Here is a 15,558-nt window from a genome sequence, read left to right as displayed (position 1 = left end):
TTGTCTAATTTATTTCTTATTATGAATAGAAACAAGTACTGTGATTTTATGCTATTATGAATAGACACAATTAAGTTTAGAATATTAGTGATGCTTTGTCCAGTGAAACTGGTCAAAGATTTGCTTAGCTTATTCCCAAGTTAATATTATGTTTTTCTTTTCCTATGTAATATTTCCCTCTGTAATGTTTTTCTGTTCATGTACATTACTTTGAATCATCTAGTTACTGAAAAGTGCTATATAAATAAAACTGCCTTGCCAGAGTAAATCACTTTTAAATTAAGACTCATTTCTCAGGTCTTTATTGCGTTTGGATTTATAATTTTTCATGTTTTTCATTTGAGGCAAGGCAAGGCAAATTTATTTGTATAGCACAACAGAGACAATGCAAATGCTTTACATGATTAAAATATGGGAAAATAAAGTAGAATAAAAGCAAGTAGGAATAAAATGTAGAAACAAAATACAACATTAAAAACAGTTGGACTAAAAAAACTTGAACTAATGATGTTTCAGTAGAACTGTTTAACTAGAACAGTCGAAGGCAATCCTAAACAAATGTGTTTTTAATCTTGATTTAAAGGAACTCAGCCTTTCTGCACTTTTACGTTTTTTTGGAAGTTTGTTCCAGATAAGTGGAGCATAGGAACTAAATGCTGCTTCTCCGTGTTTAGTTCTGAGTGGCTGCACAGTGTGCAGTGGACATCGCTGTTGCCTTGCAGCAAGAAACAAGGGTTTGAGTCCAACCCTGTGCATGCGTCCAAATTACAGCTCGGCCTAGGTCCAAAAAGTACGGAAGCATCTATGTTATTTGTACATAAAAAAATTGTGGTGTTTAACAGTGTTAAAAGGAAGCTGTATCAACGCACATAGCGTGTTAACTTTGACAGCCCTAGTTTTTTTTCAATATTCCTGTAACCATGCCTTTTTCCATTCATTGACTCATGACTTTTACTGGGTACACGGAGAACCTATGTTAATGAATACATCAGTCATATTTCTAATAGCATGCTTTATTAGAATCAGAATCAGATATACTTTAATAATACCAGAGGGAAATTACTGTTTCAGTACAACCGCCATAACATACATCACAAACATTTCAGGGGGAGACGATTTACTGAGGCCATGCTGCCAAGGACACCGCCTTACACGGTGCCCACATGGCGCTGCTCTTGACTCTGTGAAAAGACAGTAGCCACACTAGGAAGGGAGAGGGAAAATTACATATATCATACTTTATCCTATTTCCAGGATACAGTTTGAGATATCAAAAACCTCAGCACGAAAAGCACATATAAGACAAGACACATATAAGCAGAAGGTTAACACTGGAGACTTGTCGCGTGTAAGTTCATGAGATAAATGTGTGTCAGTAGTGTGTGCATATTGTGTGGATTTATGCATGTTTGTTATTTAGTTGTTTGGTCTTTCTGTACAATACAACTATTGATCTATAGATCTATATAAACATATTACCCATGTTTCTGTCTCAAATTTGTGTTATATTGAGGTAAATACTGGCACTTCTATTTTTACACTTAAAGCACTGCATATTATAAATAATTGTGCAATACTTCTTCCTTTTTCTTCTTGCCTTTCTGAAAAATGTATTCTCTGTTGCTTTAATTCTAGATTAGCTTGTTAATCATTACTGATCTTGTGTGTAACCACGTCTATGTGGGTATTTTTTATTTTTTTTTTGGCCAGTCATGCCTGAATTTCCCTATTGTGGGACAATAAAAGAGTTTCTTTTCTCTTATCATATCTTACAGCTAAAGATCTAATAACTTTTTGTGGTGTTACTTGAAACCTTTGGATACTGTAAGTTGAGAGCGTTAATCGTTCTTATATCACCAAATGAGCAGCAGACCCATGCCTCATTTCAAAAACAGAGTATATTTTGGATCTCAAACCTAAATAAAGGGGGTTCTGGAAAGGAGGGTCTGTCGGATAGTCAAATCTCGGATTCAGGAAGAGCAGTGTGGTTTTCGTCCTGGCCGTGGAACACTGGACCAGCTCTATACCCTCAGCAGGATTCTGGAGGGGGCATGGGAGTTTGCCCAACCAGTCTACATGTGCTTTGTGGATCTGGAGAAGGCATTCGACCGTGTCCCTCGAGGGATCCTGTGGGGGGTACTCCGGGAGTATGGAGTACCGGACCCTTTAATAAGGGCTGTCAGGTCTCTGTACGACCGGTGTCAGAGTCTGGTCCGCATTGCCTGCAGTAAGTCGGACTCGTTTCCGGTGAGAGTTGAACTCCGCCAACCGATTCTGTTCATAACTTTTATGGACAGAATTTCTAGGCGCAGCCAAGGTGTTGAAGGGATCCGTTTTGGTGGCCTTAGGATTGCGTCTCTGCTATTCGCGGATGACGTGGTCCTATTGGCTTCATCAGGGCGTGATCTACAGCTCTCACTGGAGCGGTTCGCAGCCGAGTGCGAAGCGGCCGGGATGAAAATCAGTGCCTCCAAATCCGAGACCATGGTCTTGAACCGGAAAAGGGTAGAGTGCCTTCTCCGGGTTGGGGAGGATGTCCTGCCCCTAGTGGAGGAGTTCAAGTATCTTGGGGTCTTGTTCACGAATGAGGGGAAGATGGAGCGGGAGATCGACAGGCGGATTGGTGCAGCGTCTGCTGTGAAGCGGGCGCTGTACCGATCCGTTGTGGTGAAGAGAGAGCTGAGCCAAAAGGCGAAGCTCTCGATTTACCAGTCGATCTATGTTCGTACCCTCATCTATGGTCACGAGCTTTGGGTCGTGACCGAAAGAACGAGATCCCGGATACAAGCGGCTGAAATGAGTTTTCTCCGTAGTGTGTCTGGGCTCTCCCTTAGAGATAGGGTGAGGAGCTCAGTCATCCGAGGAGGACTCAGAGTAGAGCCGCTGCTCCTCCACGTCGAGAGGAGCCAGTTGAGGTGGCTCGGGCATCTGGTCAGGATGCCTCCTGGACGCCTCCCTGGTGAGGTGTTCCGGGCACGTCCCACCAGGAGGAGGCCCAGGGGAAGACCCAGGACACGCTGGAGGGACTATGTCTCCCGGCTGGCCTGGGAACGCCTTGGGATTCCTCCTGAGGAGCTGGCCCAAGTGGCCAGGGAGAGGGACGTCTGGGCCTCCCTACTGAAGCTGCTACCCCCGCGACCCGACCCCGGATAAGAGGAAGAAAACGGACGGACGGACGGACGGACAGACGGACCTAAATAAAGGAAAAAGGTCTACATTGTGACTTAAAACAAAAATAATTGGCAGAAGAAAAATGTATTATAGATCTAAATATAACATGTTTTTTTAAACTTATTTTTCTATCCCATGATGATAATAATTTTTCCTAAAAAGCATCACTTACAATTACAGTTATGTGGAATACAGTATGTTATAATGTCAATTAAGGCCGGACAATAATTCAATAAAAATATATATTGATCGATAGACGTGTGGCGCAATAGAAAAAAATTAAATAAAAAAAGGTTAATTACAAGTTCAATAGAACAGTTTTACTTCGTTTTATTCTAGCCTATCATGTAGGTTAATACTGAAGTCCTTATATCCTCCGAACCAATCTCAACCGCAGACCCAGGAAGCCTCCATCACCAAGCTCCGCCTCCTTCAAAAAGTTCAGCGTGCAGTTGTGCTTTTTAAAAAAGACAAACTTGTTTGTTTTGCATTTTTGGTAAAAAAAAAAAAAAAAAAAATCTGGTTGAGTTTGAATTCAGTGTTTGCATTAAGAATAAATCAGTAAGCAACAGCATAAAATGGCCACGGCTGCACTTAATAAATATGTTCTGATTTATTTTTTTGTTGTTGATAATTATCTATATCGATCAAAATGGCTTCTATTTTATCAATGTGCTTTTTTTCTATATCGTCCGGCCCTAATGTCAATTGACAGCAGTCAGGACAGCCAGTAGCAGCTGCATTTACAGATGATTTATAACACTGCCGAGCTGCATACCAAGAACCAGAACCAAACACGGAGAAGCAGCATTTAGTTCCTATGCTCCGCTTATCTGGAACAAACTTTCAGAAAATTGTAAAGGTGCAGAAAGCCTGAGTTCCTTTAAATCAAGATTAAAAACACATTTGTTTAAGATTGCCTTCAACTGTTCTAGTTAACTGAATCACCACTTTTTTTTCCTATCTACATTTTATTCCTACTTGCTTTTATTCTGTTTTATTTTGCTATATTTTAATCATGTAAAGCACTTTGCATTGTCTTTGTACTGAATTGTGCTATACAAATAAATTTGCCTTGCCTTGCCTTGCCTGAACCTAAGTTCACGTATGCATTGGGCCGGCTCGAACCACAACATAATCCATTCAATTGCGTTTAACACACAGTTTTCCTAACAAAAAAATTAAAAAGTTAAATAAAAATAAATCCCCCTTATTGCCCCATACTGTATTGACGACGTGCTTTTAAAACAGCGTTGCTTTTTATTTCTTTATTTGGCAGAAAGGAATAAAACCAAAGCAGTAAATCCCAGTGGTTGTTATGGATGTGTTTGCAGCAGGTGAACCGCGGGTGCAGCCAGGACGCAGAGCCATGCTCGCTGCTCTGAAGCGCAGCAGCAGCAGCAGCAGCAGCCAGGGTGCGAGCAGAAAACAACAACAGGCTACCCTGCAAGGAAGGCAGCTGCATGGAGAGCGACAACAGCGACGAGCAGGATCTCACGTATGCAGCCATGTGTACTTAGAGCAAAAAAGCCTTTTATTTTCACAATGACAGCTACCAAACTGTAATTCTTGAGCTGAGCTGATTGCGACCCGTTACTTCGAGAGAGAGAGGTGGGGGGAAAGTGTTTGTAAAGTAGCTGGCTAGCACGCTAGCTCTGCGCGTCTCCTCTATGGTTGAGGATCTTTCGGCAACAGCGGCGGCAGCAGCGGTGCCATGAACAGTGGACTCCCACCTTCCGCTGCTCCGCTCGGGGGTGCCGGGATACCCAGTGTCAAGGTGAAGTTTTGCCGATACTACGCGAAAGACAAGACCTGCTTTTACGGAGATGAGTGCCAGTTCCTGCACGAGGATCCCTCCATGGGAGGCATGTCGCTGCACGGTGGCGGCGGGAGCCCCGTCCCGCTCCCCATGGCCGCAGGTGGCGGGACGCCAGCGGGGTATTCCCTCGGCGGCACGGCGGCGGCGGCGGCCTGTCCGGGCGGCGGAGGGACCGGGGTGCCCAAGAAAAGCGAGGCACTGGGGCCTGCAGGCGCGACAATGGACGGGCAGTTGCTAACCAGTGAGTACACCGAGCAGAGCCGCACACGGTTGGGCTGATTGGGCCAGACTTTGCCCAGGGGCCCTCCGGAGCCGCGTTCAAATTTAGTCCGAGGATTCAGCCGGGCCTTCTAACTTCAGGGCAGCGTGCTTGACGTTGAACTTCTAGACACGAACCTTTTCAGACGCGCATAGCTGCTGCTGTAACCTTTATATGTCTTGTGAAAAGATTTGTACCCACACTTTGCTAGCTGGCTCCGCTCTCCCAGGCTTTTGAAACAAAGTATACTCCTGGGTCTCTGACTTGAGGCCTGTTGTTTTTGTATGACAGCTGGGCGGGCAGCTAGCAGCTAATTAGCATTAGCCCAACTAGCTTGTTTGATTGATTTATCAAACTTTTTTCACTTCTGGTCCCGCTTCCAATGTCTACACCCACTTAAGTTCTCGCCGTGTTGGTTGTAATTCAGTTTTTATTTCACGAAGTGTACTCGGATTTAAATAAAAAGACAAACATCTGCTAAATGTTTGCTATCATTAGCATGTCAATGCTAGCTGTCTTCACGTCACTGTTTATGCTTTCTGATGACCTCTCTTCCCGCGGTAACAACAATTGGCAATCATGCGTGTCAGTGTGTAGTAGCTACTGTCTGGGTCAGCTCAAACTCGGAGGCCCAGACATCAGTAACTCCCAGGGAGGAGAAAAAAAAACACACATGCAGAGAATCTACTACATGTCGCCTTGTGGCAGTTCCCGGAAGAGTTTCTGTGCAGTGTTTACATGCTTTATAGTTTAGCCCTGTGAGTGTGTAATTTACACAGCCGAGTAGCAGTCACCTGTTGGGATCTCTGTGCAGAGGTAACCACAGGTTATATTGCTCCGGCTGCAGTCGGCATCGGCTATATTTCTGTGTTTTGTCATCCACAGTCCCAGGGATGGAGGGTCCAGCCCTCAGCGATGCCAATCTCACCAACTCTTACTTCAGCAGCAGCTTCATTGGTGTCAACGGGTTCGGAAGCCCGGCAGAGTCGAAATACACAATGATGCAGGTACAAGACGTGTCAGAGAAACAACATGCTCACATTACTCTTCCTTTTTAAAAAAATACAGCTGAAGTTTTACAAGGCACCAGGTGCGTTTGTTGGTTTATGTTGAGGTTGTTTTTTTTTTGTGGCTGTTTTTGAGCTGCTACCAAATGTGACTAAAACAAATCGAATGGCACCTGCTGTTCAGAAAGTCATTACTTGAATCATCTGCGGATACCGATTTGTAGGTAAACGATTCGTTTCAGCAGTACCGCGCTTATTCTGATAGCAGATTGTTAAGTCTGTGTGGTTTAATAACATTTAAACTCAAAAGTTTAACCAGCGGGTTACTTGGATTTGCAAATTTGTAAGAGGCAAAAAAAATAAAATAATAGACATCAAACACTTTGCATTAAGCGAGGAAACATTCTTATCAATACCCATGAGGCGCTGTGTCTGTCAGAAGTATTCATAGCTTTGGGCTCTTTCTCGTTTTGTCAAGTAACAACGACGGCATACTTCAGTATACTTTATTGTAATTTGGTATGTTAATTGAACAGAAAATAGTGCATCGTTGTGAAATGGAGGAAACCGATAGAGGAATTTTAAAAAATAATCCCAGAAAGTAAAAGCGGAAAAGTTAAGGTGCATATGTATTCTGCAGCTTTGTGTCAATACTTTGTACAACCGCCTTTCAGTGCGACTACAAGTCTTTTGGCCTTTGCATGACTAAAGATGGGCATTTTTTTTTTTTTTTGCTTGTTCTGGTTTGTGAAATACCTCAAGCCCAGATAAGGAGAAGGGTGTGTGTGAACAAACATTTTCACGTCTTCACAGATTCTTCAATAAATACCAGATACTTTGACTGGACCTTTTACCAGGTGATGTCTGTGATCCAAACGGCGGCTTTTTCAGGGCTGTTATTCTGCAGCTTTTGGATTATCTCATAAATTCACTCATTAGCAGGACACAATATAGCTTGACTGCTGGCTGAGGAGGAAATTCACCCATTTGATTCAGGTGTGTTGGACCAGGGACACGTATAAAAGTTAGACAACGGCCCCCCCGAGGATTAACTATGCTGCTGTAGCACTGGCTGAACGTTTAGGGTTGTTGTCGTGCAGGAATGTGAACTTCTGCCCCAGACTTAAATCTTTTGTAACCTCTAACATGTTTTCCTCTTCGCCCCCCTTTCTAACACTCGTTTATTTTTCTGCATCCGTCTTCCCATTAACTCTGACCTGTTGCCTTGTCACCGTTGGAAGAAAAGCGTCCCCACAGCTTGCTGCTGAGGCCACCATGTTACCCCAGTAGGGACGGTGCTTACAGGGTTGTGGTTTTCCAACACGCACGGCGTTTGGCATTTAGGCCAGAAAGTTCAGTTTTGGTCTCGTTTGTCCAGTACGCCGTCTTCCACCTACATTGAAGTGCGGCGTTCACTTCTCATAGCTTTCTTTTCAACTGTTCAGCATTCTTGCCGCTCTCCCGTACATGTCAGAGTAGCGACGACGAGCGCGGCGGATTGTCTTTTCGCTCTGCAGATTCTCCCATCTGAGCTCTCCAGAGTTTGAGCTTCTTGGCCGCTCTTCTGATTATGCGCTCTTGCCTAGGTTTAGGTGGCAGCCATGGCTTGGTAGGTTTGCAGTTGTGCCACGCTTCCATCATATTGATTTATCACCTAATTCTGCTAAAAAAACTTCTCCCCCAACTTTCTCCCTGACCCATCTGCTGTGCTCCTTCATGATGTCCACTAATGTTTTCCATTAAACCTCCGAGGCCCTCAGAGAACAGTGTTTTTCAGGGATTCAGTTACAAACAGGTAGAACGTGTTCGCTAATTAAGTGACTTCTTAAAGCCGTCAGTCGCTCTGGGTTTTATTTAGACGGAAAACCAGACAGAACACATGTGCGCGCCAAACTTCTCATTTTTAATTAAACAAAAAAAAAAAAGTCACATATCAACTTCCACTCCACAAGTATGCATTATTTTATTACTCTATCACAAAAAATGGCAACTATATATGTGTATATTCATTTGGTGGTTATATAATTAGAATATACCCAAAGTTTTTTTTTCTTTTTTTTTTTCAGTATTTCCATTCACAAAGTGAAACTTGTATAATATATTCATTCATTATACACAGACTGATATATTTCAAGTGTTTATTTCTTTAAATTTTGATGATTATAGCTTACAACTAATGAAAACCCCAAATTCAGTATCTCAGAAAATTAGAATATTGCAAAAAGGTCCAACATTGAAGACACCCGGGGCCACACTCTAATCAGCTAATTAACTCAAAACACCTGCAAAGGACTTTAAATTGTCTCTCAGTCTAGTTCTGTAGGCTACACCATCATGGAGAAGACGTCACAGTTGTCTAAAAGACGACCATTGACGCCTCGCTCAAGGAGGGCGACACACACACACACACACACACACACACACACACACTGAAGGGAACTTTAATTAAACCGGCCATAAAACTGTTGTAACTGGCGTCTTCTTTTGCTAAATCCCATATGACAGAAAAAAAACGTTTGTTTAAAATTTCCCAGCACCTAAAGAGCAACGGAGATATTTTTGAGATGCTCTGAATATGTAGCTGCGACTGGTCAGTTGATTTTATAGTCACAATACAAACTTTTGTTTTTGGAATTGTCACATTTTTATGATACCTTTTTATTTCCGGTGTATTCTGTGTCAGATTTTTCCTTGGCGTTCCTTTTGGCCGCTGCGATGTTCTGTTTTTTTTTTTTTTTAAGGTCCAGTGTTGACCACGAAAGAGCTTTAATATGACAATATTGTAATTTGTGAAAAGCTTCTATGTGCAGCTGTGGTGGAAAAAAAATGGCTAAAATAAAACATTTTAAATTCATTTTTATTTTGCAATCAATTTTTCAAACAAAAAAAATGAGATATACCAATGCAACTTTAGGCACTATTTGGCTAAAAACATTTGTTATTCAAGGTTATTTGAACATATCGCAATATATATATTGTGTATCGCGATATAGCCCAAAGATATCGGGATATTAGATTTTCTTCATATCGCCCACCCTTACTTTGGGGAGCCTTGTCATCTGCTGTTGCTGGTCCACTGTGTTTTTTGAGGTCAAAGGTCAACGCAGCCGTCTACCAGGAAGTTTTAGAGCACTTAATGCTCCCTGCTGCTGATCAACTTTATGGAGAAGCAGGTTTCATTTTCCAACAGGACCTGGCACCTGCACACAGTGCCAAAGCTACCAGTACCTGCTTTAAGGACCATGGTGTTCCTATTCTTAAATAGCCAGCAAACTCACCTGACCTTAACCCCATAAAATTATCGTGAAGAGGAAGATGCGATATGCCAGACCCAACAATGCAGAAGAGCATGTTCATATTTTCCAGTTGGTCAACGTTTCTGGAAATCCTTTATTTTTTTTTTGTATTGGACTTAATTAATATTCTAATTTTATGAGAGACTATGGGGTTTTCTTTAGTTGTCAGTTATAATAATCACAATTAAAATAAATGAACACTTGAAATATATCAGTGTATGTGTGATGAGTGAATGTAATATACAAGTTTCCCTTTCTGAATCGAATTACTGAAAAAAAAAATCAACTTTTTAATGATATTGTATTTATGACCAGCACCTGTATACAAGTGTGTTTGAGGCTATAATGTGACAAAGCGTAGAACCGTTTTGTCACGTACCGTGGGTATCAATGCATTTGAGAAGATAATACATTTCACATGATGTCATTATTGAATAAAAGCTATAAAAAAAAAGTCTGTATAAGCAGGTCTACTCTTATTATTTCCATAGGAATTATATCGAAGTTGATAACTTTCTGGTGTGTCTGAGCAAAAGGACTAAAGACATCAGGGATGATCTAAAACACAACTGTGCACTCTCTAAATCTGAAATATAAATCCTTTTTTTTTTTTATTTATTTTTTTTTTTTTCTCGAACAAATCGGATGTTATAATTTTGCGGGTGAGAAACTCTTTCCAAGCAGGGCTGTCCGAGATGAGATCCGCGAACGAGAAGTGGCTTTAAACCCAAGGAAGTAAATTTAGAAAAAGACAAACAAGTATTGTTTGTTTTGCAAATTGTTGCCGGGGAAGAAACGTTACATCTACGCTGGCTCGTGTTCAATAATTAGAACATGCACATATGTCTACGAGGCTTGTTTGTCCAAAAGTGCTTTTTGAAGAAGAAAAAAAGCAAACATTTAGGCTTGTATTAAACATACTTTTCATTAAGCCCCAGTTTCGGCTTGAAAAAGTTTGATTTTTTTTTTTATTGGTCTGATGTAATATTCTAAACTCGTGTTTTTACTGGCGGGAGGTGGAAAAAAAATCACAATTAACAAATAAAGGCTTTAAAATATGATCAGTTTGTGTTGATCCGTATAATGCGTTACTGAAATAAATTAACTTTTCAGTGACATTCTAATTTATTGAGTATGACTGTATCTTTAAAAAAGAAAAATGCGCCTAGCCAAAAACCTCCAGCCTTTCTAAATGAAGTCCCTCGGAGAGATTTGATGTCAAAATAATTCAGTAAACAGGATCCAACTATTTCATAAAAACATTTCTCTAAGCTTTTTAAATCCTTGGCTGTTCTTTTCTGCTATTGAATTTTCCCTACAGTTTGACTTATATAAACAAATGAAACGGCCGTTATGTCACTGAGATTAGTTTGACGTTTCATTTACTTTAATTTAAGGCTTTGTTGGAAAAAAACAGATTTTTTTTTTGTTTATTCAATTTTTTGTTTGCATAATACAGTTTTAGCTTAACCTTATTGGACATATTTCCTCTACACTACAATGGAAAGCCATGATATGGATTTACAAAGGTGTTTTTTTACATTTTTACCATTGAGCCTAAAGAAAGTCAGTTCAGGTTGTGCCTCACAATTACAAATATAGCTTTACTTGTTGGAGATTATTTGAAAAGGGTTTGTGTTCAGGCATGAGTTCATGACAAATGTAAATGTGAGTCACTGTGTTTTGTTTTGTAATTTTTCTGTGACTTTTTTTTTTGTTGATGCTGCTGTTTTTTCTAGCGAATGACTACCAGCAGCAGCTCCCCCAGTCTTCTCAACGACGGTGCCAAGAACTTCAGCCACAGCGCTCACGGTAAGACACCCTCCTAACGTCCCTGCAAAGCATTTAAAGCATGGGGACTGGCCTTTTCTCGCCTTTCGGTCTGAAGGGAGCAATGTGTGGCGGTTTAAAGAAAAATAACCAAAACATAGAAATTAGTAAATCAAGCTTGAGGTCTCGGTGCCTTTTAGTTTAACGAGCTGGTGAAGATATTGCCACGTCAAAACAAGCTTCAGAGCCCGTTATCACAAGATAATCAAAATGTTGTGACTAAAGCAAGCTTGTGATTTTTTTTTTAGTAGCTTGACATAAGGAAATGGCTGCTTGTCTAAATATCAACATGATGCTGTTTCAAGATATTAAGAGAAAGAAACGGTTGTCCTGACAAGACGCTCGTCATCTTGATTTAACGAGAGAATTGGAGATTTATCTGAGGGGAAACGAGCATTAAAAGCGGTGATGACAATTGATTTCTCAGGGTTCCCACGGGTCCTTGAAATCCTTGAAAGTTTGTGAATCTGAAAAAATTAATTCAAGGCCCTTGAAAGTTCTTGAAAACAGCCAAAAAAACACCTTTTCCTTGAAAGTCCTTGAATTTTTTTGTGGTGTTGAAAGTTCCCACGGATGACGACTCGTGTCATTATTTTACTACCACACGATCTTTTAAAATTATGTTGATTCCGCAGACTTTTAATTTGCAAAAGTACATTCGCTCTTCTTCGTTAGTTAGTAGGCTACGGTTTAGGCCTATATGCGTCCAATAGGTTACATTCACGCAGTGTTGCCAACTCAGCGACTTTGTCGCTATATTAAGCGACGGTGCGCCGGGGTTGACGGTGCAGGTTGATCATAAATAACTGAATTTGAAATATTTTGTCTTAAATAAATAACGGCATTTGATTCACACAGCCACATGTTCATGTTCTACCGTGATTTGTAGGCTCCTTAGTGGACCACAAGAGAAAAAGGAAAATGTTAAAAAAAAAAAATGTGTAACTCCGCCATAGTGTCTCTTTATGGTTCATTTTGCCGGTCTCAAACCCGGGTAAAGGAGGAGGGTTAGTAAAATGCACTGAAATTGTGTCTTTAACAAAGGTAACAAAAGCCTGAGAATGATTTAAATATATCTCTGAGCAGCTTTCTGGCAACTGTGGCACTTTTAAACAGAAGTACTAGCTTAGAACTAGCTTAATCAAAGATGAAAGTAAGTGAAACAAAATGATATAATTCTGAACATCTCAATGCTGCACTTTTTTCCATAAATTCCATGAAACGGTAGGCTAATGTACATCTTATATGTAATGTAGTATGGCATAGCCATGTACTGTGGATATAAATGTAGGCTATGAATATGATCAATATCAATGTAGGCTATAAATTAACTTTCTTGCATTGCTTCTGACCCAACAACTTCTATGCCGTTTAGTCTTTTATTGAATTTGCATTGTATTAAAATATGATAACCTATTCAGCGGTCACAGTAGGTAAATGCCGCCACGTGTGGTCCTTGAATTTGAGGAAATTGGTCCTGGAAAGTCCTTGAAAGGTCCTTGAATTTGATGTTCACCAAGGTGTGGGAACCCAGATTTCTGCAAACGTCCATGAAAGTGGTCATGGTGGTCGTCTCCTGTACCCAGACCGCGGTTTTAACCCTTTAGCCTTAGCTGTGATCCTGACTGAAACCCGACGGGGCGCAGGATCATCCCCGGCCAGAGCAGAGCGGCCGTGTAGGAGACCGACGCCTGTCTCCGGATTATGGAGAGCGCCTCTTCTTAATCTGTGACTCTTGCTCCCTGACAGATCCAGTGAACTCTTCGACGTCGTCACTCTTCAGTGATTTTGGTGCTCTCAGCATTTCCCAGAGGAGAAAGGTGAGCAATCTTGAGCTTCGTGTGAGGAGGTCCCTCGTTATCGCCTCCGTTTTTTTGTTGACCGTGATCGTTTTCGTGTTTGACTCGTGCCGACAGGCTCCCAACCCCACGGCGAGTGAGTTCATCCCCAAGGGCGCGCCGCGAATGGCCGCCATAGCGCAGTCTGCGGTTCAGGCCTTCCCCTCTCCGCTCTTTGCTCATCCGGGGCTCGGCGGCTCCACAGCTGCTTTGGCGCCAGGTATTCCTGTTAAAACATAAAAAACCTTGTTTTTCAATATACCTTTGTGCAACTTTATATCTTGGCATGCATGTTTACTCCTACGACCAGTGAATATTCTGAAATATTGTATTTTTTTTTTTCTAGGTATGTCTTTGTCTGCTGGGTCCTCCCCTCTCCACTCCCCAAAGATCACGCCTCACACCTCACCCGCCCCCCGTCGACGGAGTCACACCCCAAACCCTGCCAACTACATGGTGCCCACCACTGCGTCCGACCAGGGCGCCCACATCATTCAGAAAGAGACCGTAGGGGGAACAACGTACTTCTACACGGACAACACCCCAGGGCCAATGGCAGGGATGGTACGAAAAGCAACGGGAACACACAGAAATACAATTAGCAAACAACACGAAGACGCGGCGTCACCACTGAGCTCTATTATACACTGGAGTCATAATCGCCGCTGTTAGAACGAGTCGCTGTGAAGCCACCAGCCGCCATATTGGTACTCCCTATTTCCCCCCAGTAACTAGGGAATATGTGCGCTACAGCATCAAATAACGAGGATTTTCTCATGTTCAGGGGGGGCTTAAGACTTTTAAAATGTCAAATGCCATATACTTTTATGTTATGTTCTAAAACTATCAAGTAATGAGAAAGTCATGTGCTGAAATATTTAGCATTTTATTTATTTAAATATATATATATATATATATATATATATAACATTTATAAATGTATAAATAACAATATACAAGAACATATATTTACATATATGTATGTATGTATACATATATACATATATATATATATATATATATATATATATATATATATATATATATATATATATATATATATATATATATATATATATAAATATAATATGAATAACATATAAAATATTTCAGCACCTAATTTCCTAGTAGTTAATAGTGTTAGTACATCCACTGACTGTAGAATTACCTGTGAAACGTTTTCACACAGCCAGAAAACTGCTTGTTGTTGCAACCAAATCCTATGGGGTTCTGTGAGAGTAGGGAGTAGCAAGATGGCGGCCAGTGACTTCAGTTTCTCAGGCAAATCAGCACTCCAGTGTATTATATAGCTCAGTGGGCGTCACACGTTAAAAGTACCGAAGATTTTGTCTTGGTAGCGTAGCTCAAGGTGAACCTGCGTCTGTAGTTATTTGTGGTCTACTAGGTGTTAAAATGTGGTTTCTGTCCTGTAAGGTAAACTACCCAACACCTGATTCTGAAGTTTTGTTTCCTCCCTCGTTTGCATAGTTTTAGTTCATTTTAGAAGGAGGAAAAAAAAAAAGTTTCTATCATCTGGAGGGTTTTCATTTCTTGATAAATAGGAAGCTGGGCTTTCTGGTTTCTTTGCAGGTGTTTCCTACCTTCCACATATACCCCCCCACAGCCCCCCATGTGGCTTACATGCAGCCAAAAGCCAACGCCCCGTCCTTCTTCATGGCTGATGAGCTCCGACAGGTACCGCTCAGCTGTCCGCTTCACTTTCTCACCTAGCGGCGCGCTGCTACTCTCTGCTACTCTCTTGGCGTTAATCCTCCCTTCTGGTTGCTTCCTCCACCAGGAGCTGATTCACAGGCATCTGATAACTATGGCCCAGATTGACCACTCAGAAAACCCAGGTGAACCGTCAATGTCTGCTAGTCATGAAAACGAATTATAAATCAGTTTTTTTTGTTTTTTTTTTTCTTCTTTTTTTATATAAAATAATATTAATCAAATTTAAGAGTTGTATGCCCTTTGAACTTTTTCACTTTTTGTCATGTTATGTTTTTAACTTTTGATTTTATGCGGCAGAGCTGCACAAAGTAGTGTTTAATATGTAAGGAAGTAGCAAAAAGGTACAAGGATTCAGAAAAGTTTCCCTAATAAAAATCTAAAAAAGTGCGACATGGATTTATGTTAACTCCTCCTTTGCTCTGTTACTCCTAATTAAAATACAGGGCAGGTGCTGTATAGAGCAGGGGTTCCCAAAGTGGGGGTCATTAGATGAGATATCATTGAATATCGTAGTTTTAATATAACAAATTAATGCCTTTTAATGGTGGAAAACGTTAAATTTTTTCCCTCAAATTTTTACGACATCAGCGAACATCCAGGTTTT

The 15,558-nt window shown here is 41.0% G+C and overlaps 1 protein-coding gene across 2 annotated transcripts in view; it reads left to right on the top strand.

The window, feature by feature from the left end:
• Positions 1-4,538: 4,538 nt before the first annotated feature.
• Positions 4,539-15,558, top strand: part of pan3 (poly(A) specific ribonuclease subunit PAN3) — a 32,860-nt gene continuing 21,840 nt past the window's right edge. The window contains exons 1-8 of one of the 2 annotated variants that reach the window (XM_036125640.1): positions 4,541-5,231; positions 6,135-6,256; positions 11,292-11,364; positions 13,132-13,202; positions 13,299-13,440; positions 13,567-13,784; positions 14,811-14,915; positions 15,019-15,076. In XM_036125640.1, the coding sequence (XP_035981533.1) occupies positions 4,886-5,231; positions 6,135-6,256; positions 11,292-11,364; positions 13,132-13,202; positions 13,299-13,440; positions 13,567-13,784; positions 14,811-14,915; positions 15,019-15,076 (1,135 nt within the window). In that variant the 5' untranslated portion in view covers positions 4,541-4,885. Of the gene's footprint in view, positions 5,232-6,134; positions 6,257-11,291; positions 11,365-13,131; positions 13,441-13,566; positions 13,785-14,810; positions 14,916-15,018; positions 15,077-15,558 lie in introns of both variants that reach the window. The other variant, XM_036125639.1, reaches the window with a different exon arrangement.

This window comes from Fundulus heteroclitus, chromosome 21 (genome assembly GCF_011125445.2).
Source record: "Fundulus heteroclitus isolate FHET01 chromosome 21, MU-UCD_Fhet_4.1, whole genome shotgun sequence".
In the NCBI taxonomy this organism is placed as follows: domain Eukaryota; kingdom Metazoa; phylum Chordata; class Actinopteri; order Cyprinodontiformes; family Fundulidae; genus Fundulus; species Fundulus heteroclitus.
This window is presented reverse-complemented; position numbering and strand designations above follow the sequence as displayed.